This window comes from Nematostella vectensis, chromosome 5 (assembly GCF_932526225.1).
Source record: "Nematostella vectensis chromosome 5, jaNemVect1.1, whole genome shotgun sequence".
In the NCBI taxonomy this organism is placed as follows: domain Eukaryota; kingdom Metazoa; phylum Cnidaria; class Anthozoa; order Actiniaria; family Edwardsiidae; genus Nematostella; species Nematostella vectensis.
In genome coordinates this window covers 6,488,584-6,512,243 of record NC_064038.1, presented here as the reverse complement: position 1 = coordinate 6,512,243, position 23,660 = coordinate 6,488,584, and the positions used below count along the sequence as shown (strand labels likewise).

Below are 23,660 nucleotides of genomic sequence, written 5' to 3'. Positions count from 1 at the left end.
CCCCCGGCCGTACGTGTCCTGGAAGACTGTAATCATGACGTCATCGTTATTGCGTTTACCAAGAAATTGAACCAAAATGGCCGAAGCGGCTGTCGAAACAAACCCAGCAACAAGGTTTTTCTGTCATCAATGCAACCAAGAAATAGCTCCCAACCTTCCGGTAATGTCTGTTAGATGTGTGTTTTTTCTTTGGGGACATTGGAGGGATAAAAGTTGCGACAATCAAGCTATTTTAGAACCAGGTTTTCATCGCAGCACTTTAAACGTTTTCCTCTTGCCTCGGAATAATTTTCACTTTCTGACTAGGATTTCCTGCAATATCTTAGTCATATTGCTGTTGAATGACCATAGCTTTATTCTGGAGCTTGAGAATAGTCATTTGTCATCGCCTGTTGTTTATACTGGAAAATCAAACACATTATTATACATGAATTTGTATATACAACAACCCATCATAGTTTCCTTATAACTTAACTTAAACTTAAGCCCCATCTACACTAACAATTTTTAGTCGGCAATTTTTATGTGGCAACTATAGTTGCTCAAAAGCTAGCAGGTTTGCTTTTTCTCAGCAATTTAAAATTGTCACTCATGAAAAATTGCAAGTGTAGATGCCAACAAACAAGTTGTTAACTGAAAATTGTTATTATAGATGGGCTTTATACCATTTTCTAACCCTAGCATTCCACCGAATTTTATTCAGTTTTATGCTATCAAAACATAAGAAATAAGTCCCTTTTGATTTTATTATTCAACCAGAACCATCAAAATTACGGAGCATTTGGTAGAGATATTTATACTTATTATAGTTTGATTTCAAACATTTTATACACCTATTTCGAAAAAAACGTTGTCAATGCAAACAGCAATGGCGATGGACAAATGGCAGTTCTACGACCGAAAGGGTCCATACAGTCAGGGAGCATATGTCGAAAAAATAGGTCCCATGGGAAATCACTGAAGAAAGCAAGCAACTATGCTAGTCGTGTTCAGGGGACTTCAGATAATAAGAAAAGTGATATTGCCAAGTTTGTAACGTGCTCTGGTTCAAATTACGGCGGTCTTTGTAAAATGACATCAAAAGCTCAGCATGGAAAGGAGACTGACATGAAAATCATTAATATCTTTGCTATTTTACAACGAAATTTCACGAAACTTGCAGCGGATAATCATTCAGAGGACATATTCTTGCTTTTATTCTGTCACGTGACCCTTGACATGAAAACGAGGCATATTTATAAAATCCTTAAATATCTATATTATTTGTTAACGAAATCTCACGAAACTTGCAGCAAATGACTATCATATATTCAGAAGGTAATAGCATTATTTTGTCGCAAGGCTATTTAATTTGCTAGTTCTTAAAGCAATTTGAAATAATTCCTGCCATCTTGTATCCACCATTTTCGATATTTATTGAAATGATTATGCATGAAAAACCTTTCGAAAAATTATGTAATGCATAGAAAATATTAGTTTGCAGCATTCAAAAGTAAATCTAGCAGCTTTTTTGCAATGCTAATAACGGACTTCCGTTGTATTTCTCTGGGAGACTAAGTATTAATGGTATGCAGTACTTCTCGGCGGTATTTTAAAAGGAAATAGTGATCCGCCATGTTTTCTCTATACGTTCTGTAAGTACAGCCTAGGTGGCCTTTCCGGCCATGTCAGACGACAAACCAGATTTTCTATTCCGTACATTGTGTCACGAGAAAACAAAAGAGCCCTTGGTACATAATCCGTCGTCCCATCAAAGGTTGCTTCAATTCATAGAAGAGAGAAGAAAATATGGAGATCCTTTTTATAAAGGTAATTGGGAAATACTCAAACCCTACTCCGTGGAAGAATTGGCTGAAGAGAATGCAACTTGGTATGGATCATGCTATCAGGATGCCACTAACGCTGGAAAACTGAAAAAAGCCCAGATGAAATTTGAGGATGGACCAAATTCTAAGTGGAAAGGATGAGAGCAAGAAAATAACAAGGTTACAGGCTACCCCCTACGGTAAGGCTTTTTGCTTCTTCTGTGATCAACCTGCCAAATACAAAGATTCACTACATGCTGTAAGCACAAAGGCAGCAGGGTTGTCTATCCGGTCTGCTGTAGAGATTCTTGGAGATGTGAAATTGCAAACAAAGCTCGCTACATCAATCGACACTGGAGACGCTGTTGCCATAGATGTCAAATATCACAATAGCTGTTACCTAGGTAATGTCACAAATGTCCTGCGAAGCTCCTAGTACTTACCAAGCGATGATAATGCCGTGATAGCTGGTAGATTCGAGTTCTTGGATATAACTAAGAAGGCTTTGAGAAAGGAGAAACCTTTGAATATGGCAGAACTTGAGACTCTATATACAAATGTTCTTTGCGAAAATGATGCAGCAAATACATCATGCACCAGAAAGACCCTTAAGCAACTACAAGTCATATTCCGGATGTCGAGTTTCACAGGCGCCGAAACAAGTTAATGAGCCAGAAAGACTGACTATCAAAGAAACTTGTGATAACTCCTTGATATCAATCGAGGAAGACTGTTCCACAGACGCCGAAATGAGAGTAATTTATGATGCTGCTGCAGTACTCCTTCGCAAGCGCATAAACAACAGCGAGAGCTGGATCTTCACTGGACGGTTTGACGACCTTGGTGAAAAGCACCTTCCCAAGGAGCTCCATTGCTTTTTCAGATGGGTAATACACGGTCCTATGGATTTCCCTTTGGGTGAGTGCACAACGTTTTTAAGGCAGCCTTCTGTAGGATATTTTCTTGATTACATGAACTATTGAAATGCCGTTTTTAAATCCTAGATAAAAAGCTCAGTGAGGTCTACAAGCGGGCAGTCATCCTGAGCCAAAGCACCATCTCGATGAATTACACACAATATCCATTATTTCGCAGTATAAATTACAGCTTTCATTTTATTTGTTACCATAGATTGGATTCGACGGGAAGCAACGATCGCTCTGTTGACGACCTTCCCCAGACAATAATGCTAGAATGCCCTGCTCCTAAAACCCCGAAAAAGTCCTACCTACCCTTCCTCTAGCTTCAGTGTGGAGGATCTCATCTCCCAATAACAGTTAAACTGAAGAATTTCGCTTGGCTCCTTGGGTGCAGTCTTACGCACATTCCAGTTGAAGATGCTGATGGAGGAATGAGCCCATCTCAAGTGCCTGTCTGGGCAGGATTTAATTCCCTTGTTAATGAATGCCAGCCCCTCACCAGGATTGGAGCTCCACCGCCACTAGCAGCCCCTGCCCATGAATGGTCTACGCTGCTCACCATTCTCATGCAGGTATAGGCTTAATTAGCAAAAGTAAAACAAATCAAAATGTAATCCAAAGTAACATAAATAAATCTATGAAATGCAGGCTCAAGGAATCACTGCTTATGTCATTGGCTTTCGGTCTCTAGCTCAGCTCGGAACAAGTCCTCTCCCAAGTGACGAGAGCCACAGTGGTGTAGCGAAGTTTGTTTGCCAGGTCTTGGTCCCGAAGACAGAAATCTTCTCCCTTAAGGAATTGCGATGGTGGCTTTTCACCAAGAAACAAGCCAGATCGCAACAGCTTCCCCCCACTGACGCAGCCTTGCATCAAGCTTTGGGCCCATTACCAGCTGCTTGTCTGGAACAATGATAACAGTTGCCAACCCAGTCTTACCTTCACCAGAGAAGTATGGATGGAAATGGAACGATGGCGACAAGGTGTGGGACCCGGTTATGACCACATCACCTCCTGCCCCACAAGTCATTATCCAGTTAGTCAAGTGTAAATGCGCCAAGGACAGGTGCGTCACAAACAGATGCCAGTGCAAGAAGTCGGGTTTAAAGTGCACAAATCTCTGTGGTTGCTCAGCCAATGGTGAAGACTGTCAAAACAAGTCTGGCAACAATGATGAGGAAGACGAGGAAGAAGAGAGTGATGATGATGATGACGACGATGATGATAGCAGCGATTATGTATCCGATTCAGATGAGTCTGAGGGCGAGTAAGACTGATGATATTTATCAGGAATTCTTCTTGAGACAAGGACTACATTTGATGTATAGTAGTAGAGGACTTTTGATGTAATCCACTGTGTATTCGGTTCGATAATGCATTTAACATAGAATTCAAACGTTTTCATGTAATTGAGTAATCAGCCTCGTTTTCATGTCATGTTAATCACGTGACAAAAATGAAATCATTGCCTCTAAATTCGTTATAGTCATTGGCTGCAAGTTTCGTGAGATTTCGTTAACAAGTAATATAGATATTAAGGATTTTATAAATATGCCTTGTTTTCATGTCAAGGGTCATGTGACAGAATTAAAACAAGGGTGTGTCCTCTGAATGATGTGATGATTATCCGCTGCAAGTTTCGTGATATTTTGTTGTAAAATAGCAAAGATATTAATGATTTTCATGTCAGCCTCGTTTCCATTTTGGGCTTTTGACGTTATTTTACCAAAGGTGCCATAATTTGACCCAGAGCAAGTTACAAACTTGGCAACATCACTTTTTTTATTATTTGAAGTCCCCTGGACACGACTAGCATAGTTGCTTCCTTTCTTCAGTGATTCCCCACGGGATTACATATGCTCCCTGACTAATAGATCCAAAGATATTTACTCCAAATTCAGAAAAATATAAATAAAACATATAACTATCCATTAAATGTATTAATATATGGTTCTGACATCACTTGAGTTTATTTACAACCATAATTTTTACAAATAGTTACTACCCATAAGCACCTTTGGGGCATAAGAACCGCCATTTGGCAATTGCCCTTCGCCATTTGCGCTGACAACCTTATTTGAGATAGGTGTATGTGAGATTCTATATTGCATCAACCCCAGAGCACCTTGGTAGCGTGTGTGCTGCTTGGGGTAAGGGGGGGGGGGGGGGGGGGGTAATTGAGGCCTGAATTCTGCCTGAACCAAGAAGAGGGTCCATGATTTTGCCATACTATAATCTCCTGCACAGCCATCCTTAGTGTCTGAAATCCCTTCACACAAACAGCTGCTAAAATTTGGCCCAAGTGCTGGTGCTGTCAATGTGCATGTATATCTGTTTAGACCTGACACTTGACAGCAAACCGGCCAGATGAGATACTGTAAAAGGACAGTTGTTGTTTTACAGGCAAAGCTATGTCTACAAAATGATTGTATATTAAATGATCGCTATATTGAGATCAAGATTTCCAAAATGCTATGTTTACCATTATAAATATGCCTTAATAATACCTGGTGAATGGAAACCATGACGGTGCTAGCAGGCGGTCATGTTCATTTGCCTTTCTTACTGTACAAAAAACAGGGACTGCAGAGGATATAGATAAGTGTGTGGGCTGACTGAAAAAAGTTATCATTTTGAAAAACAAAAAGGGATACATCATAGTATTTGACGTTTTTCTGTCTCAAAAAGTGGTGGGGCCGCAGCTCTTTTGCGGGGAGGGGTGGGGTATAACCTAACTAGGTGACTCCCAAGCTAAAGCAGTTAAATGGTTTTCCTGCTATCATTGAGCCATTCAGCAGGCAGTTCTTGTAGAATGGTCACTTTTCTACATCAAAAAACTGAAATAAGCCCCCTGCATTGCGGAAAAGGCTAGAAGGCACAACTGGTTGCCTGGTGACAAGATACAAACTCTGTGTGTGAGTGGGGGGGGAGGGTCTATTTCAATATAACTAATCTAGTAGAAACACAGCATTCTTTAGAGAACAAACAACTGTAGTGGTCTTGCATCAAACTATGACTAGAGGCTCATACAAACCATCACCAACGTTTGTTTGATACTGTGTTAATGTATTTCTAGGACTACACATGTCCCTGGTGTCAAGGAGGCTTCATTGAGCAGTTATCAACAGAGGAGTCAAGGTACTGGACTTTAGTCATACTTTATTTTTTTAGGCCATAATACACTATAACATTCTAATCCATGTAATGCTCATTTTTGTTGTGATTTACAGAGGTGATGACGATGATGAATGGGAGGACGCGGATACTGACCCAGCCGCAGAATTCACTGAAGTGAGATTTATTTAAGATTTATAAGTGAAATCAATTTTGTATACTCACTGAAGTGAGATTTATTTAAGATTTATAAGTGAAATCAATTTTGTATATAACTGATAAAAAGAGTATTGTGGCTGAAATACAAAGTTGCAAAATAACTTCCCTCATCTCCATTTAAGGTATGCCTTGTGGTCAAGTAAAATTCAAATGTCACTCTTTAAATAGTACTAATTTTATTGTTCCTATTGACTATCATTTGTTTGCATTCTCCAAGCTAACCTATTATATTATCACTAGTTATGGGAGCGAATGTTTACAGGGCGATTAGGGGCAGGTAAGCTCATTCAATATATCTTCCCTCCACCTCTGAATTAGTTTTTTAACACTATTTCAGATATAAATTTGTTTTCATTTAACATGTTAATTGCCCTTTGTTTTTTAGATCACCCAGCTGGTACAAGAAGTGGAAGACGACGAGCTAGACCAAGAACAAGAATAGCAATTCGACAAAGATTAGGTGGACCAAGCTCATCAAATGCTGGATCTGCTGCAGCGATTGATTTGTAAGCCACCATTACAGCATGACCAGTAAACCTGTGAACCTTGGAAATATGTATGAAATGTTTATTTTGACCAATCACATGCTTTGCCATCAACTAGGAATGTGTCTTGACAAGTCTCTTGCTTGTGATTTGTCAGAAGACAATAAACATTCAAAACTACAAAAGCCCAAAAGGCGATTCATTGAGAAGACATATCCTCCTGTCTTTAGAGACATAGTATGTCCCTTACAATCACAGCATTTTTTTGGCTCCTTGAGCTTTTTCCCTGTGTACACCCCTAAAGGGTACATATCTGTGACTAATGTTACAGATGGTTTTGCATTTTGCTTAGAAATTGTCAGATCACTGTACTCGAAATTGTCTTGGCAGAATACAATTATGTTTTCTTTCTCAAAATCTGTATTTTGTTACCTACAGAATACTACAAAATTTGTTAGCGAGTTTTGGGCAACAGGGAATTAATGGTGAGTAAAATGCAAGCTTGTGGTTTCCAGGGCGGCATTGCCAAGTTGAAGAAACATGCCCCTCCCTTTTTACTCCCTTCTGAAGCCTGCTATGGCTTTAATCCTAAAAAAAGTTGCCCATATTTGTTATTATCATCATCACCATAGACATCATCATTTGTTATTATAATTTGTTATTATTGTTGTTGTTGTTATTATTATTATTATTTAAATACGCAGAGCCTATTTTACTTAGAGATAACCAATAACAGCTTTGAACAGTTGATTGCCAAAATTGATTAACAGTGTGCCATACAATGTCTTTAAAATGTTGTACAAAAATAGATACAATCCCACACTGATCTCTTGACTGCAGTCGATGATCATTTCAAAGGGTACTGATTTTGATTTTTTTTCTTTTTCAGTTGTATCAACTGATGGAGATGGACCTTCAGTAGGCCTTTTCCCATTGTAAGTTGGTGTTAAATATGGTGTATACTGTAGAAAAACACAGGGTGGGGTCAGAGTTGTAATTACCTGAACTAACCAACTTCTAGTCTACAAACAAAGAGGTAAAGTAGGTCAAACCCATCTCACTACATGAGTCACCACTCTGAACCCCCTCTAAACTGTGTTACCCTAACACCATAATCACTTTTGTTCTGTCTTTGTAAGCCTCAAGCTACCGTTACACCCTTATCACTTGTTTTGTCTTTGCAAACCTCAAGTCAGGGCCTCTGACAGGATGCGGAGATCTGAATCTGCAACCTAGACCATTTTTGCAACTTCCGCACCCTGAGCTGAAAAGCCTAAATTTGCAATGTATTAAAAAATATATATTCATAAGAGAAAAATTAGGATCTTTTTGGAGTCGGTTACAGCAATGGAGATCCCTGGTTACCACATACGATAGCCTTACCACAGTTGTAAAGAAATACCTTGATGCGAATTCATACTAGTGTAATACTAGGTGTAAGTCCCGATTCATACGTCACGCTCCTGCTGTGCCGAGTGCAATTGTTTGGATTGGGCACATGAACAGCTCTACGTCTGAATCAATTAAGTTCGGCACGGTGTTAAGCACGGCTGCACCTGTCGTGCTGCACAGCAAAGCACGACACCAATTCAAACATCGCGCTTCTGATGAGCTGGATCAAATACCATGTTTGTTTTATTTTGTGCAACAGAAACTTCGCTTCAAATCAACTTTTACTACAAGCAAATCTATTGAGCGCGACTTATTCAGTGTAATGTCAATACAAATAGACAATTAGATTAGGCATGGCAAAAGTGACATTGAGATATCAACTCAACAAAGACGAAGTGTATGTGAGTAGAGGTAAAATCCAAAGACATTTGTTTATGCGTGAAATTACATGCTGTTCTCACGTACATATGTGATATTACACATCATTAACGGAGGAAATTCGTGGTACTCAGCTAACTCTTCATTTTGCATTGTTGTTTAACTAATATTGAGGATTTATTACGATATCGTAATAAAGACTTTCTTGTAGACCGTATAGATTGATTCAAACGCTGTGCAATTTTGATATTTTTGTATTATATAGATAAAAATCAACGACTTTTATGTAATTAGATATGTCACATATCCTGTACCTGCAAGTGAGTAAAAAAAGGTTGTTCACTCCCCACCCAAAATTTCGATTTTTGTCCGCAACTTTTGACCCAAAATTTCTACGAAATTTGAAGATTTTTTCTGCATCCGGTCAGAGGCCCTGTCAAGTTACCTTTACACCCTTATCGCTTTTGTTCTGTCTTTGCAAGCCCAACATTACCCTTTTACACCTTAACATGGTATTTCTTATTACTTTCATTCCCTATTTGCATGCCTCACATTACCCTAACATTCTTATCACTTTTGTTCTGTCTTTGCAAGCCCAACATTACCCTCTTACACCTTAACCTGGTATTTCTTATTACTTTCATTCTCTTTTGGATGCCTCACATTACCCTACACCCTTATCACTTCCCTTCTCTCTTTGTTTTTCAGTAATATGCTGCAGCTACATGGAAATCCTGGTGATTACGTGTGGGGCACTAATGGTCTTGATTCTATTATAACACAGGTAGTTTGAATTCCTGCTACACTTACATGAAGTACAGTACCCAGGAGCTGTAAAATGGAGGGAGCACATGGATTTTATGGGGGGGGGGGGGGGGGGGCAGCTTCAATGTTCTATGCTGGGTTTCATTATAATTCTTACTATATCTTTTAACGGCATATCTGAAAAGAGGAGGCTGGGCCTGGTCGCCTGTGCCCTATATTTATTGAGATACTAAGCCAATTAGAAGGTTTGATGTTGCCTGGAAATCACCTCATTGTTTATTATTTTTTTAGTTACTCAATCAATTAAGAAAGTTTAATGTTTCATGGAACTCACCTCAAGGTTTTATTTTAGTTACTAAGTCAGTGAGAAGGTTTAATGTTGCATGGAACTCACCTCAAATTATTTTTTTTGTTACTTAATCAATTAGAAGGTTAATGTTGTATGGAACTCACCTTAAATTATTTATTTTTTAGTTACTAAATCAATTAGAAGGTTTAATGTTGCATGGAACTCACCTCAAATTATTATATTTTTTTTAGTTACTAGTCAATAAGAAGGTTTAACGTTGCTTGAAACTTGCCTAAAATTATCTATTTATTTTTTTTAGTAACTAAATCAACTAGGTTTAATGTTGAATGGAACTCGCCTCAAATTATCTATTTATTTATGTTTTTAGTTACTAAATCAACTAGAAGGTTTAATGTTGAATGGAACTCACCTCAAATTATTTATTTATTTATTTTTAGTTACTAAATCAATTAGAAGGTGCTGGACCACCTCCTGCAGAAAACGACAAAATAGAAAACCTACCGAAAGTTAAAGTTACACAGTCATTAATAGGTAAGTCACTCTGATTGCCATAGTGTGTGGGAAAGATGTGTACAGACTGTGTTTAGATATGCTGGCTGTACTTACATTTACCACAGACATACTGGAAATGCACAGGGTACCCACTCCCTTCCCTTCTTGGCCGCCAAAATGTGGGTTATTTCCTTATTTGAAGGATTGCCAAATACCATCATTTTTCATGATGCCTGTTACCCTTCAAGTAAATACTCAGTAAAGCCGCATTGTTGCCAGTTTACTTCTGGCCAATTACGTAACAATCTCCTATGATTTTTTAAGGAAAACTCGAAAAATATTTCAACATTTTGAAAGCAGTGTGTCTATAAGAAATTTCTTTGAGGATGTGATTGATAATTTATAGCGGATGGCCTTTTAAATAGTACGGATTCCAATAGATTTTGACAGTTGAGGTTTCTGTCAGACCTCTGGAAGTGAACTGGTGACAATGCTGCTTTAAATTTGTTAAAAAAAAGTCATCACCAATGCACATTGTTACTCACCTACTATGTATCCAACATACATAGTATTCAACATACATAGTATTTAACATTATTCAACATACATATTACTAACCGCTTGTCCATTCAGATTCCAGAACAGAATGTGCTGTATGCCAAGAGCAATTGAAACTACACGAGGAAGTTCTAATGCTGCCTTGTAATCACCATTACCACAAAGACTGTATCATACCCTGGTTAAAAATGGTGAGGGGGAGAAATACATCAGATAACACATGCATCACACATCTCCCTCTTGTCTGTAACCCAAGGCCTGGCTGTATATTGTGTTCAAGTCCCCAGAAGTTCATATTTTTTTTAAGATTGACTATACTGAACCACCTCTGCTGTGTACTATTATCTATAGTATTTTGCACTACATGTACTTTGCTCTCATTCGCTTTTTTTTTTTTGTTGTCTTTCCAGCACGATTCGTGTCCAATTTGCCGGTTGAGCCTGTCAAAAAACCAAACACGATCAGGGGAGGAGACCGAAGAGTCCACGTAATACCACGCCCTTCTAGACATACTAACACGAAATATGGGTCAGAGTTCTGACCCTCCCCCTGGGCGTGCCATGTGCCACATAAGAATGCTGGTGTGATGTACTGTTTAAGCAAGGGGCTGTTACAGTTTTACAAATAGAATACTTTAGACCCGGGGGGGGGGGGGGGGGGGGGGGTCTTCAATGTAAAAGTGAGTGGGGTGCTCGTCGGAAAATTCGAAAATTACCCCTAAAAATACATGCACGACTGAAAATTGCTACCCTAAACAATTCCTCAGGAGCCTTAAAAATACCATTTATAAGAGAAAAGCCTTTTTTATTCTTGGATACCTCCTAAAAAATACCTGAAGCCTGAGGCCCCTAAAAATACGACGAGCACCCCTATCAAGCCGACATGGAAAGAACCCTCCCGGAGGAAGTCCCCCCCCTCGGGACTTTACAGCGTTAACATTTGATAGTTGATAATAATAATGATATAGCTAGGAAAATATTTCCCTCTTCCTTTTACTATAGAAATAAATTTGTTCAACTTAGGATAAGGTATTTGGATTAGCAAGGAACCATGACTTATCATCAACCATCATACATGCAATCTTAGAAAATGTCAACCTGATGTAGCTCTAGAACACGCTCATTTGATATACCCTCGAGTACTCGCTGGTGTTACTTCAAGAAAAAGAATTAAGGCACTTGTTCACAAATAGTGGCGGCCACAGACATGGGTCATCAGTACCAAATCTATCAAAGCACCGAAAAAAGCTCACTTTTCTTTAAAGTGTGACATGTCACAGACAGGCATCCCCTTGGCCGCGAAGAAAAATCGTCAAATACTATTCCTCTTCCATTTTACGCTTTTGATTGTGACATCCTTTCGAGAAAACCTTGGTACACCCTTGGCCCATTTGCATCCCATTCCACCAAGCTCACTTTTTCTGAAGTTCTGGGCGGAGAGAAGAGAGTGTTCCACACGGATGTTTTTGGTTCCCTCGGGGATGCCCTTAATTTGTTATATTTGTTTCTTTTTTTATTGCAGGTGGGGGGGGGGATCCCCTTTCCATGCATGGAATAGACCCCTTGTTAGCCTAACCTTTGTTATTGTTTTCATTCAAAATGGAAAACAAAGTTTTATACGTTATTTGGCAATTTCAATAAAGAAAAAAATTATTTTGCTTTGCCAAATCAGCAAATGAAATAGACGCTTTATTGCACTTTGTAACCTTGCTAGGATGACAAAATGGAGGCTTACTAAGACCCTTGAACTGATGAGTATAAAGTTCAAGTTTGCAATTTTGCTTTCTGAATATCAACGTGTGCATCGATCGACGACATGATGAATTGCGTCCCCTAAAACAGTCCCAGTATGCTTTTCGCTTATCAACTCGACCCAATCCCCCCGCTACGTAAGAATAGCGACTAGTGACCATGCTAGGCATTCACACCCCGGTAACCAAGAAACGATAAGTATTTAAATTTTTACTTATGGTTCCATGATACGTTTAGTTTATATAAAACCTGAAACAATTATGGTTTACAAACCATACACAATGTGAAATAAATAAAATTTGACGAGCTTTTTGTTGATAGTTGTTGCGTTTGACAGAACGAAAATACGTTGCCAAACGATTGTTTATATTCAAACTTTCCTAGACGCGACGCTGACAAAAAGTAAGGCGCCACCTGCAAAACAGTGCGCGCACCGAAGTCCTGAGCCCCTTAGTTTCTTTTTCTCCTTTACTCCTTTGAGGCCCTGTCACACGTATTTTTTTTTCTCTTGCGACCTGTCTCGCAAAAAAGAAATTTTGCAGGTCGCACGCGCATTTTTTTGCGTGTGACACCCCCTTTGCAAATTGTTTTGCATTTCTCAAAGTAGAACGCTCTTCTACTTTCTGCAACAAATTGTTTCAAGTCGCAGGAAAAACTTCACGTGTGACAGGGCGCGTGCGACCTGCAACAATTTCTTTGCAAGACAAGTTGCAGCCGAAACGTCTACGTGTGACAGGGCCTTTACTATCTCCCATAGTTTATCTCGCGACTTATTTTCGAAGCGCTCTTCCCAACCCCCACCCCTCCCTCCTACTTTATGCTCCACGTTATCCGAGAATGACCCCTAGATAGACTACACAGGGTAGCGATAATTGTAAAGGCTGATTTAGCACTGAGCAGATTTAGCAGATTTAGTGCACTGAGACTGTGGAACAACCTTCCACAGTCTGTAATTGACATGAGAGGCTGCCCAGAGGCCTTCCACGCTGGGCTTTAGACTCTGCGCTGCGCACTGACATATTGTACAATAGGTTGCGCAATTTATTAAAGTGAAGTGAGATTAGTTAACGCTTCTTTATTACTATGATACAGGGTGATGCGCTAAGTCCTGTTTCACATCCCAATTGTTCCGTTTATCGAACATATCCGGGAATTCTCCCAAATCATCTATCTCTTCTTGCTGCTTTCGATGTCTTTGTAAGTTATGAGCCAAATAATTCAACTCATTCCTAACTAAACTGCGACAAAATTCACGATCTTTTCCTCGAAGATCGCGCAATAAATACCCCTTGACGTAATGGTGCGAGTATGCCTGGTCAACATGTTTATCAGACTTCACACACATGTCAAAGACTTCCTTCTTTCGTTCCCGAAATCGTGCTAAATCGTAATAAAACGCAGGACCCTCGTTCTCAATTCGCTTCCAAAATGTCTTATTAAAACTTCTATAAAGCATCATATCCGCTTGGCTCCAGCTAAGAATATTCTGCTTCATTTTTTCCGTGATGTTCCGTTTGTCTTTATCTCTGCGTTCGTTTAGTTTCAAGTACAAGACGTCATCTATGTCCCAGCAAAACGTGCGCTTCATAAGGACCATGGACTCGTCAAAATACTCCATTATGAGAACGAGGTCAAATTCCTTGTGTAATGTTTGTATGTAGGTCCAAACAGCTGACAAATCTTGAAAGTATCGGTAATCCATCCCTAGATCAAACAACATCGGGTTCCTCAGCAATCTTGCGGTTAATTTACTCGACAAGTACTCCGGATTAAACGATGAATTTCCCTGGAGAAATTTATCCATTATTTCTATCGAATCCCTTCCTTTGATATTTAAAGAGTCCCACAATTTCATAAAGTTAAATATCGATTCGAAATGCGTAACTGGGTGCCTCAGTATCGTCAAATACTTCGTGTCTTTCTTTGGGAATAGTATATTCATTGGTTTCTTATTAAAGCGTGCGTGATTGCAAAGTATGTGCGGGCGTCGATATACCGGCACTACATACACTGTCCTGAACTTGTGAGGCCAGTTAAAGGAGTATGCAGTTTGAGGGAGGGCAAAAGTAAGCTCATGCTTGTTGCCATAGCGATTAAGGAGGTTGGTCAGCGTACTGCTCCCAGTTTTGTGCGTTTTGAGAAAGAGCACGTGATCGACCCTTTTGCAATAGGGAGGGGTGGGTGAGGTGATGCTTTTATCCATTTCTTCTTCGGTGATTACCTCGTCCTCATTTTGCGCCCTACAGAAAAATAAAGGGTATCTAGAACATTATATTTCTTACGCAAGGCGGCAGTATGAGACTTGGCCGGCTTGCGTGGGTGGAGAGGGGAGGATGGGAAGGGGGAGGGGAAGCCTTTCATTACTAGATTTTACCTACCCAATTGATTTTCATGTCCCGTGACCCCCTCACCCTCACCCGACCTTTTGGCGATGGTGCCGACCTAAAACGGTGAGTGCTATAATATGGATCTGGTTCAGGCCCGTAGCCAGGGGGGGTTCGGACGAAACCCCCCACCACCACCACCACCACCACCACCACCACCACCCGGCTTGAAGGTTCGCTTAGAGCAAACAAAAATATATAATGTTTGGTTTGAGATATACCGTGCACATCAATATGTCTTTAAAAAAACTATAACAATCTTTTTTCTAATAATTATCTTTATTATTATCGCTATATGTTAGAAAGTAACCTATTAATAACATTTTAAATACAAGATTGATTGCCTAATGTAATAAGGCGAGGAGAGGGGTATACCGGAAATTTGGTCCTCTGGAATGGAAAAACGAACCACCATGCTCTAAATCCTGGCTACGGGCCTGTGGTTAACAGTAAAGACGCCTCTTTGCATAAGGTATGGCGTGTGCTCTGTACGATGGGCACAAGAACCAATTTTTGCATTCACATAGAGATCCAGAGGAAGTTGCAATATATTTTTTTTTCTTTTCTTTTTGTTTGTTTGAAAAACCTGGGTATGCGCCTTGGGTCTCAAGGGGTAAAACGACCGGAACTACGATTCGCCCTGATTTTATAACAGGAAATGGAATAATCCGCATTCAGTTTCTAGGAACGTAAAGGGATCTGTGCTGTGGTAGACAGTCACGGGGTAGACTGGGGAAAATGAACAGAAAAACAGGATCCAGACCCCCCTGGATCGGCTCTGGCTTAGGAAGTGCCCATTTTAAATACCCTGATGGGAAAGGGAAGATACTGGGAGATGGAAAGGCGTCGGAATTTCTACTTGAAATCGTGTGGCTCTGAGAGGGTGGAGGGCGCATCGAAATATTATTTTTTACACTGAAGGGGGGCTATGAATTCGACACCCCCCCCCCCCCCCCCCCTCCTTTCAGGGTATTCAATAAACTATAATGAGCATTACCTTAGTATGTAGTTCTCGGAAATGGCAAACGATAAAATTACTGAAAATACGATGAGCATAAATCGAGTCATCTGGAATCTCATCATTCACTTACTTTCGCGAATCTCAATTTTCGCGACGTTTACTCTATTGTGCGTCACCTCGTTTTCGCGAATATTTGAAAACCGCGAAATTCCCGAAAAGTAAAGAAAAAAGCACTTTCTAGGCAAAAGTTAGCTAAACATGACTCAACGTTAGATTAGTTGTTGATGTATTTATACCGTTTGCTGTGCCCCCAAAATCGAGCACGACCCCTGACAATAACAACATGCAATCAAAATATGATATTGAGGCTAGTATGTTTTGATATTTTCATTGCATTTTCTTACACCTTTATGACCTTCGTATCAACTCGCTTGTTATACGGAGATCAGTTTTATTATTACTAGAATTTACACCATTAAACACTGAAGTCGAGTGTTCCGTGATATAAACTCGGCACGAATGTAAAATATAATACAAAATCGAGCGAATTTCGGTAAAAATAAAGGCCTTTCTTACCCGTTAGCTTGATACCAGGGAGAGATAGAAATATTACCGTAGAACTTAACTTGCCAGATTGTCACGAGTCCAGAGAATATCAGCAATAATAGAAAGACTGTTCGCACGGAAAACGAAGGTCGAAGAGCCTTGAAGTGATGACTATTAGCCGCCTTGTTTGGGTCCTCACATTCTAGAGGAGAGCTCATGGCAGCCTTCCAAGAGTTTCTAGTAATCACGGGTAGAAAAATCCCGAATAAGGTAGATAAGTTAGCTTGAACGAGGTTCGGTCTATCCTAATTGCGTTTGAATTGCTGAGCGAACATGCTTGTGTTGTGTTAGTATGGAAGTGTCAGATTACATGGTTTATTTGCACTTCTTTCGGGCGGAGTGCGCAGGCGTAAATATTTTCCACGATAAATTCGCCTTCCAAATGAGAATTTACAGGTTTTGCAAGGGTAGGGGGAGCATAATTTTTATAAGCTTCATAATAAATCGACTTTGCCTCGATAATAAATCGAGGCAAAGTCCTCTGGAAATTGGCCGAAATGTGCCTTTTTTTAACGCGCTCTCTTGTCTATTTAGAAAAACCGTGTCAAGTTCGTTACGTAATTCTGGTAATTTGAGCCGCTACCCCGTGGCGCGGGAACAGAATCCGACGCGATGGGTAAATATGCTCGACAAACGCTTCGGCCAGCGCATGCGCAGCGGCTTCGGTTTTGTACGGTTTGTGCGCCCACAGGTAGCCATGGCAATGGTTTTGAAGCTTGTTCGTAGCTTGGAATCGGCTGTTCTTAGAGGTAAAATGAGTGGATTGAAGTGAAATGTTTCCAATGATTTCGGGGTGGTTTTCTTCGCGAAATATACAGCCTCACTTACCTCTCGTTTTTCCCCCGGGGGGGGGGGGGGACTCCCATATTATAATGACGGGGATGCTCGTAGTGAATTTCACGTTTACCCCTAAAAGGTACCAAAAAGGGCGTGTCTTGGGCCAATCTTTACCCCCGTAAAGGGTACCAACAAAATATAGAATTTTAATTTTGATGACAAGTCATCAAGCACCTCAACCAGTTATGTTTACAAAAGTACTGTCATTCTATCTTTAACATAGTAGAACTAGCAGTAGCTTGTTTTGACCCCTAAAAGGTACCTTGTCCCAAAAAATGCTAGTGCTTGATATCAACCCCCTAAAAGGTACTACAAGCATCCCCGTCATCTCGGTATAGGGGGTTCTCCCCCCCCCCTCCCCTCTAGAACCACAGGCTTACCAACATCTCAGTCTCCAGTCAATCACAGTACCTAGCTCAAAATATGATTGATCACCTCCTGTAATTGTCCTGTAGAAGGATAAGTTCAAACGTCGTATTATCCATGAGCCGTATTCAATGCAACAGGGGCTCATATGAGACCCTGATGCAAATGTATGCAAATGAATCAAGTCGATTGTTTCATCTTCATTTGCATTGAATACGGCTCATGAATAATACGACGTTTGAACTTTGAAAAAGGAAAGTCAAAGAACTCGCAAAAAGCAAAGAACACGCAAAAAGTAAACATAAACGCAACACTAGACCACACACTTCTTTTCAACAAGTTTTTTTTTTCATTAATTTTGTTTTTCGCCCTTTGTTTACCGTAAATATCAAAAGGGACAAATAAGAAGCTTGGGCTTCCTGTGGATCACCTACCGTGTAAAAAGCACTACTGTCATTTTCAAGATACTGCAAAACTCTCATCAACAATTTCTGATGCTATAATTTCATTTGGTGCTTTTTTGATTGGTCATCGCCATAGGAACGAGGTGGCATGATTGCAAACGTTTTCAGTGCTGGCCGACAGAGAAAAAAAAATGGCGTGCTCTGTCGTGCTTAAAACTCAAGGGTTTTGACAGATATCAGATGTGGCGAGCGAAAGGGATCCCGAATCTCCGGAGAGCCGGCTAGCAGGGTAGCAGTTTATCGTCGCAATTTCGTCGCTTAATCTCAAACATACGGTCAATACACCCAATACCACCAGGGGCGGCGGAGTGGTCCCATAAGTGGGGGGCGAAAGTTGGGGGAGGAGAGGGGTAATGTTTTCAGGAGGAGGGGTGGTTGGTGGTTTCAAGGGGAGAGGAGTAGGTGGTGGTTTCAAATTCCTAAGCACTATTTATAAGAACGCCGGGGATAACCTAGGTGCTTATTTACGGGATTTTAAACTGTTCCGAACAAATTTGTTGTCCGTTGCATATGTACCGCTTAAAACCCGTTGGTAAAAAAAACCGTTCATATATAAAGAAACATCCGCTCAGAAAATTTTCAAAGGTGGGGAGACTAGCGCCCCCCTGCCCCTCCCCTTCCGCTGCCCCTGCATACGCGAGCCCTGAGAGTATCGAACCCCTTGGTTAAGGGTCAGGGGGGGGGGGGGGTACTCTAAGACAAAGTCATTTGTCTTCTGTCTTTATATAAATTACATCTTTATTATGATTTATGTACACTTGATAGGTTATATAAATATGTATATATTGCTCTTGCCTATACTTATTAACCACGCACTAAAGTGTTATCTGCCTTTTATCATGCTGGACATGGACCGACCATTGGATATCTTACGGGTTAATCCTGTGTGAGAAACAGCTCCTGATCAACCAAACAGGCCGTGATAACATGTCGATCATGCGAAAAAAAAAAAACATACACAGCATACCTATAGAGATGACATCAGATGGTCAAACAGTATGCAAAAATAACCCAATAGTAAATCCCGTTCCGTTTCCCCTAAAATATAAGCCACTAGACTGTGAATCCGTTATCATTTTGATAATCATGCATTTCTATCCTCTTGGCCAATTTAGGGAGTGTTCATTGGATACTCTGGGGGGGGGGGGGGAAGAGGTGACCCCTCTTTAACAGCCCCCAGGATTTCAAGCTAAAAATCAACACGAGTTTAAAGAAGTTGTACGCCTCTGTGAAAAGAGTATTTGCGCTGACATTTCGAGTATTAGTCCTTTGTCGGGGCTCCTCTGTGCTCGTCGGTGCTACTGTTTCACATAGGCCTATACTATACAACCTTGTGATGATTTATAGCTACTCTACACCACACCTACGCAAACTATTAAGTACTTCTACCGCTTTTCTGTAGTCTTTCTAGTTATACCTTCTTTCCCCATAATTTCATTCAACTAAAAAAAATCCACAGCGCCCTCTCCTCCTTTTTCGTTTTCGTGTTCCCTACATTGCATGTTATTTTTCGCGGCATTAATACATTCATGACACAAGCCGGGCACAGAGGGCAGGGCAGATAATGTACTTTCAGACATGCAAATATTTTCACAAGCCAGTGACATCAAACATCGATTACGCACATAGGAGGGTTGAAATTCCCAAAAGCGTTCATTTCGACCACGACAGAGATACTCATAAAAATGAAATAAAACACAAGATAAATGCAGCCGACTTTCTTATTAAGAGTCCATTTGTAGTACCAGATGATAATGAGGGTGACGGCGATGGAACCCAGGATGAAAAAACACGAGATGAACAGCCCATGACTGTTAATGACGACGGAGGAGTCGTATTCCCAGACGGTGGTCTTGATCAACCAGGGGATTCCCAGGCAGAGAAGAATGTCGAAGACATTACTCCCGACAGTGTGGGAAACAGCCATGTCGCCGTCACCTGAGGACAACCGCAAAAGGCGCTAAATACAAATACAAGAAATATACACACCTTTCTGTTTGAGTGCCCTTATCAGCTACACCTTTGTTACTGTTTTTATTGAATGTTGGAAGGCACATAGTGTTAAATCTATAAATAATCTATAAACAAAGCTCAGTTATGGCCATCCAGGGCCGTAGCAAGGGGTGGGGCACTGGGGGCACGTGCCCCCCCCCCCCCAATATTTTCGCAAATTATAAGGAAATGACCAGTAGGGGCGTGGCTGTGCTCCTCCAATATTTCGAGGCCAGCTACGGCACTGCCATCAAACGAGGTGTTGTGAATTACGTACCTTTTCTAGCAACGAAGAGACTTGATAGACAATCAGGGACACTACTACCAAACGCGACCAGCGACAAACCCATGACGCTGTCAGGGATGAGGAACGTGTAGCCAATCACCGTCACCATCCACACCAAGACGTACGACGTCACACCTGAAAACAGCCAATCACATAACATTACCAATAAATGAAACGTCACATCGAAGAAGAGACAATCAAAGTTATCATCCCAGCCAGACATTTTACGTCCCACTGAGAACAGCAAATCATAACTATCATTCAAACCAAGACATATAGCGTCACACCCAAAACAATAGCCTATCACGTATCAGTACCAATACACGAAACGTCACATCGAAGAAGAGCAAATCAAAGTTATCATCCCGGCCAAACCGTATCACGTCACAATGAAAACAGCCAATCATAAGTATCATTCAAACCAAGAAATATGGCGTCACCCCTAAAACAGCCTATCGAGTATCAAAGCAGCTATTTGGCAGTAAGACGACCGTAAGGATGTTTATTAATGAGAGAGCACAAAGTACATCAGTGCTTATAGAGCCGTATAGTCAGCCCTATCTTTGTTATTGCTTTCATTTAATATTGATAGGATATGTTAGAAGGATGACAAGAGAAATGGCTGATAGAGACACTAAAAACATATTTTGGAAGATTAGAATTTTTTGTCTCTCTATTTAGTGATAATAATAAATAATAGATAAATGGAGAGACGTGATCTGTGATCATGTTTATATAAACTTAGCAGTTTTCCTCAAGCTTACCAATCCACACGATACAGATGATAAATGACAGCACAACCCATTTCTCGCAGCTAGGCTTTTTCACATCCGGGATGGTTAAGAAGAATGACAAGTTAATCGGTAGCCCCAGGACCCAGCAGATGCGCGGCCAAACGTTTTCGGGCGGCGAGAAAGGGGAGCCCAGGGTGAGATCCGGGACATCGTGCGGAACGTGCTGTTCGTATTCATGATGATGCGCAAGATGCTCCCCACTGTCTAGATGAGAATAACAATGGAACGTGTAATCAATAGATGAGAATAACAATGGAACGAGTGATCGAGAGAATAAGTAAATTCATAGATGACTGGATGAATGATTGTGTTAAAGCCTGTCGATCCGACTTGCGTGACACTTAGCTTTGTAGGCTTTGACCCTATGCAAATGCATGTCTATCTCAGTAGTGAAAAAATATCCGTTTAAATCACAGTGAATTCCAATCCACCTCACAAAACAATCAAAACAACTCCATTCTATTTTCAAAGTATCAATTAATACAGGGAAAGTTGTGTTTTTAAAAAATGATGAGAGGTTTGAATATTGAAAACAAGATCAAGACAACAATTTCAAACAACTCGGATCTACGGACTTTGATGGGAAAGATTCTCCATTTTCTCGTTGGCCATCGGTTAACACAACAAACCCACTATCAAAGGGGACTTGACTTTCTCCTTGTTGAAGTATAATTCATATATCCTACCTAATAAACCTTTCTTTGTTGTGTCATCCGACCCATTCACGTTGTCCAATATTTCGGCCTCTACCTCATTGTCCGTCTGTTGGACCGGGTCATATTTTGTTTTAGTTGCTTTCTGCTCATGGAGGTCAGACTTGTACTCAGGGGTGGTGGTTTTGGTCACTCTGTAAAGGTACGCCTCTATTCGCGGGTTGAAGTACATGATGAGCAGGTACACGGAGTAAAAAGACACCATCGCCGTCGCCTCCGACCTAAGAACAGTTTCGCGATGAAATATAGGTCACGCAAGATCATGTTTTGCGTCACGTAGCAGGGTGATGAATCATAGGTAACGCAACTTTTATTTAATGCGTTACACAAAAATAAACGTCTTGAAACGCAATTTGATATCATGCAACAGGTATTAGATAACGCAATTAGGTGATTCATTAGGTAACGCAACTGCTTGTGTCACGCGTTACATAGAGTCAAACACTAGATAACACACTTTCATGTCACGTGTTTGATTCATTAGGTAACGCAACTGCTTGTGTCACGCGTTACATAGAGTCAAACACTAAATAACACACTTTCATGTCACGTGTTTGATACATTAGGTAACGCAACTGCTTGTGTCACGCGTTACAAAGATTCACACTAGATAACACACTTTCATGTCACGTGTTTGATTCATTAGGTAACGCAACTGCTTGTGTCACGCGTTACATAGAGTCAAACACTAGATAACACACTTTCATGTCACGTGTTTGATTCATAAGGTAACGCAACTGCTTGTGTCACGCGTTACATAGAGTCAAACACTAGATAACACACTTTCATGTCACGTGTTTGATACATTGGGTAACGCAACTGCTTGTGTCACGCGTTACATAGAGTCAAACACTAGATAACACACTTTCATGTCACGTGTTTGATACATTAGGTAACGCAACTGCTTGTGTCACTCGTTGCATACAGTAAATCACTAGATAACGCAATTTCATGTCACGCAACAGCGTGATACAACTAGGTAACGCAACTTTTGTCATGAATATAATAGTGCAATGCAACGTCTCAAATTGACTTCATAAAATCTAAAACGTTAGACTTTGTCCCTAACTGTCAATAGGATAGAAGATGTCTTTCAATTGTTTTCTTTCTACGCTTTTTTGTCAACTAAAATGTCCTCGTCATGCTTAGAGTAGTCTAGAATGAAATGCTCATTCTTTTTACTCACCACACGACGACGTTATCCATCAAAACAAGCATTAGCCCAACAAGACTGAACAAGTAGAACACGCTATCTCGAACCATGGGCCACCAAGCGAGGTATAACACCTATGAAGACAATGTAAGCATTTGAATCTCTTTCACACAACAGGCGCTTACCCAGGACCGGTTGAGAGGGGGAGGACATAGTATTTGCTTACCCAGGACCGGTTGAGAGGGGGGGGGGGAAATAGTATTTGCTTACCCAGGACTGGTTGAGAGGGAAGAGGGCATAGTATTTGCTTACCCAGGACCGGTTGAGAGGGGGGGGGGGGAGGGCATAGTATTTGCTTACCCAGGACTGGTTGAGAGGGGGGGGGCATAGTATTTGAAGTTTCCTTAATAAACAACGAAGGGGGGGGGGGGGGTGCTCCATGCACAACCTCCTGTGAACGCGCCTACACGAGTATCAAGCGTTAGTTAGACGCCTTTATGCGTTAGATCGCGACCAAAATAGACCAAAAAGCAGCCCTAACCCAGCCCCTAGTACCGGGAGGCAGCTTTGAGCCTGGAACGAGGTTTCCTGGGACGTATACAATTGGCGATGGCCGCTTACCGTGCCTGCACCCACACCGCAGACGCCGATGACGAACAAAACGTTAAACACCGCTGACCCCAGTATAGTGCCGACTCCTATATCGCCTTTTGTGATAAACACACCTGAAAATGAAAACAATTACAAAGAAAATACAACCTCCTATGCTTTCCATAAACGTTACAATATTGAATTGGGTGGTTGAAATAAAGAAGGCGTTGTCTGACGTGTTAAAGAGGGTAAGAAACTAAACAAATGTCGAACAAATCAATAGAACGGTATTTTTTAGTTTATGTAAATTGGCGGTTGACAGTCGTT

At 40.7% G+C, this 23,660-nt stretch overlaps 3 protein-coding genes and 1 long non-coding RNA gene across 5 annotated transcripts in view; 2 read left to right on the top strand and 2 right to left on the bottom strand.

The window, feature by feature from the left end:
* Positions 1 to 11: 11 nt before the first annotated feature.
* Positions 12 to 12,492, top strand: LOC5503038 (E3 ubiquitin-protein ligase RNF115). Its single transcript, XM_048727774.1, has 11 exons — positions 12 to 160; positions 5,799 to 5,860; positions 5,953 to 6,013; positions 6,296 to 6,332; positions 6,441 to 6,561; positions 6,979 to 7,025; positions 7,430 to 7,475; positions 9,019 to 9,094; positions 9,823 to 9,916; positions 10,511 to 10,626; positions 10,846 to 12,492. The coding sequence occupies exons 1-11, from the start codon at positions 77 to 79 to the stop codon at positions 10,924 to 10,926; spliced, it is 825 nt and encodes a 274-aa protein (XP_048583731.1). The 5' UTR covers positions 12 to 76; the 3' UTR covers positions 10,927 to 12,492.
* LOC116610617 lies at positions 175 to 4,628 on the top strand. Its single transcript, XR_007308091.1, has 2 exons — positions 175 to 2,723; positions 2,937 to 4,628. It is a non-coding gene; the product is annotated as an uncharacterized LOC116610617 (long non-coding RNA).
* Positions 12,493 to 13,246: 754 nt separating the features above from the next.
* Positions 13,247 to 16,445, bottom strand: LOC5503041 (galactosylceramide sulfotransferase). 2 transcript variants are annotated; one of them, XM_032371333.2, is made up of 2 exons: positions 16,108 to 16,445; positions 13,247 to 14,426 (listed from the first exon to the last, which is right to left on the bottom strand). In XM_032371333.2, exons 1-2 carry the CDS (start codon positions 16,293 to 16,295, stop codon positions 13,268 to 13,270), a joined length of 1,347 nt encoding a protein of 448 aa, XP_032227224.2. In that variant the 5' UTR covers positions 16,296 to 16,445; the 3' UTR covers positions 13,247 to 13,267. The 2 variants fall into 2 exon arrangements, with proteins under 2 accessions (XP_032227224.2, XP_001624149.3); XM_001624099.3 differs by lacking the exon at positions 16,108 to 16,445 and adding an exon at positions 14,565 to 14,711.
* A 2,079-nt stretch (positions 16,446 to 18,524) lies between these two features.
* LOC5503040 (sodium/potassium/calcium exchanger 4) overlaps positions 18,525 to 23,660 on the bottom strand; it is a gene marked incomplete in the record, with an annotated part of 5,906 nt that continues 770 nt past the window's right edge. The window contains 5 exon segments of the mRNA XM_048728138.1: positions 18,525 to 19,742; positions 20,074 to 20,217; positions 20,847 to 21,080; positions 21,563 to 21,810; positions 22,776 to 22,876. Of these exon segments, the coding sequence (XP_048584095.1) occupies positions 19,411 to 19,742; positions 20,074 to 20,217; positions 20,847 to 21,080; positions 21,563 to 21,810; positions 22,776 to 22,876 (1,059 nt within the window).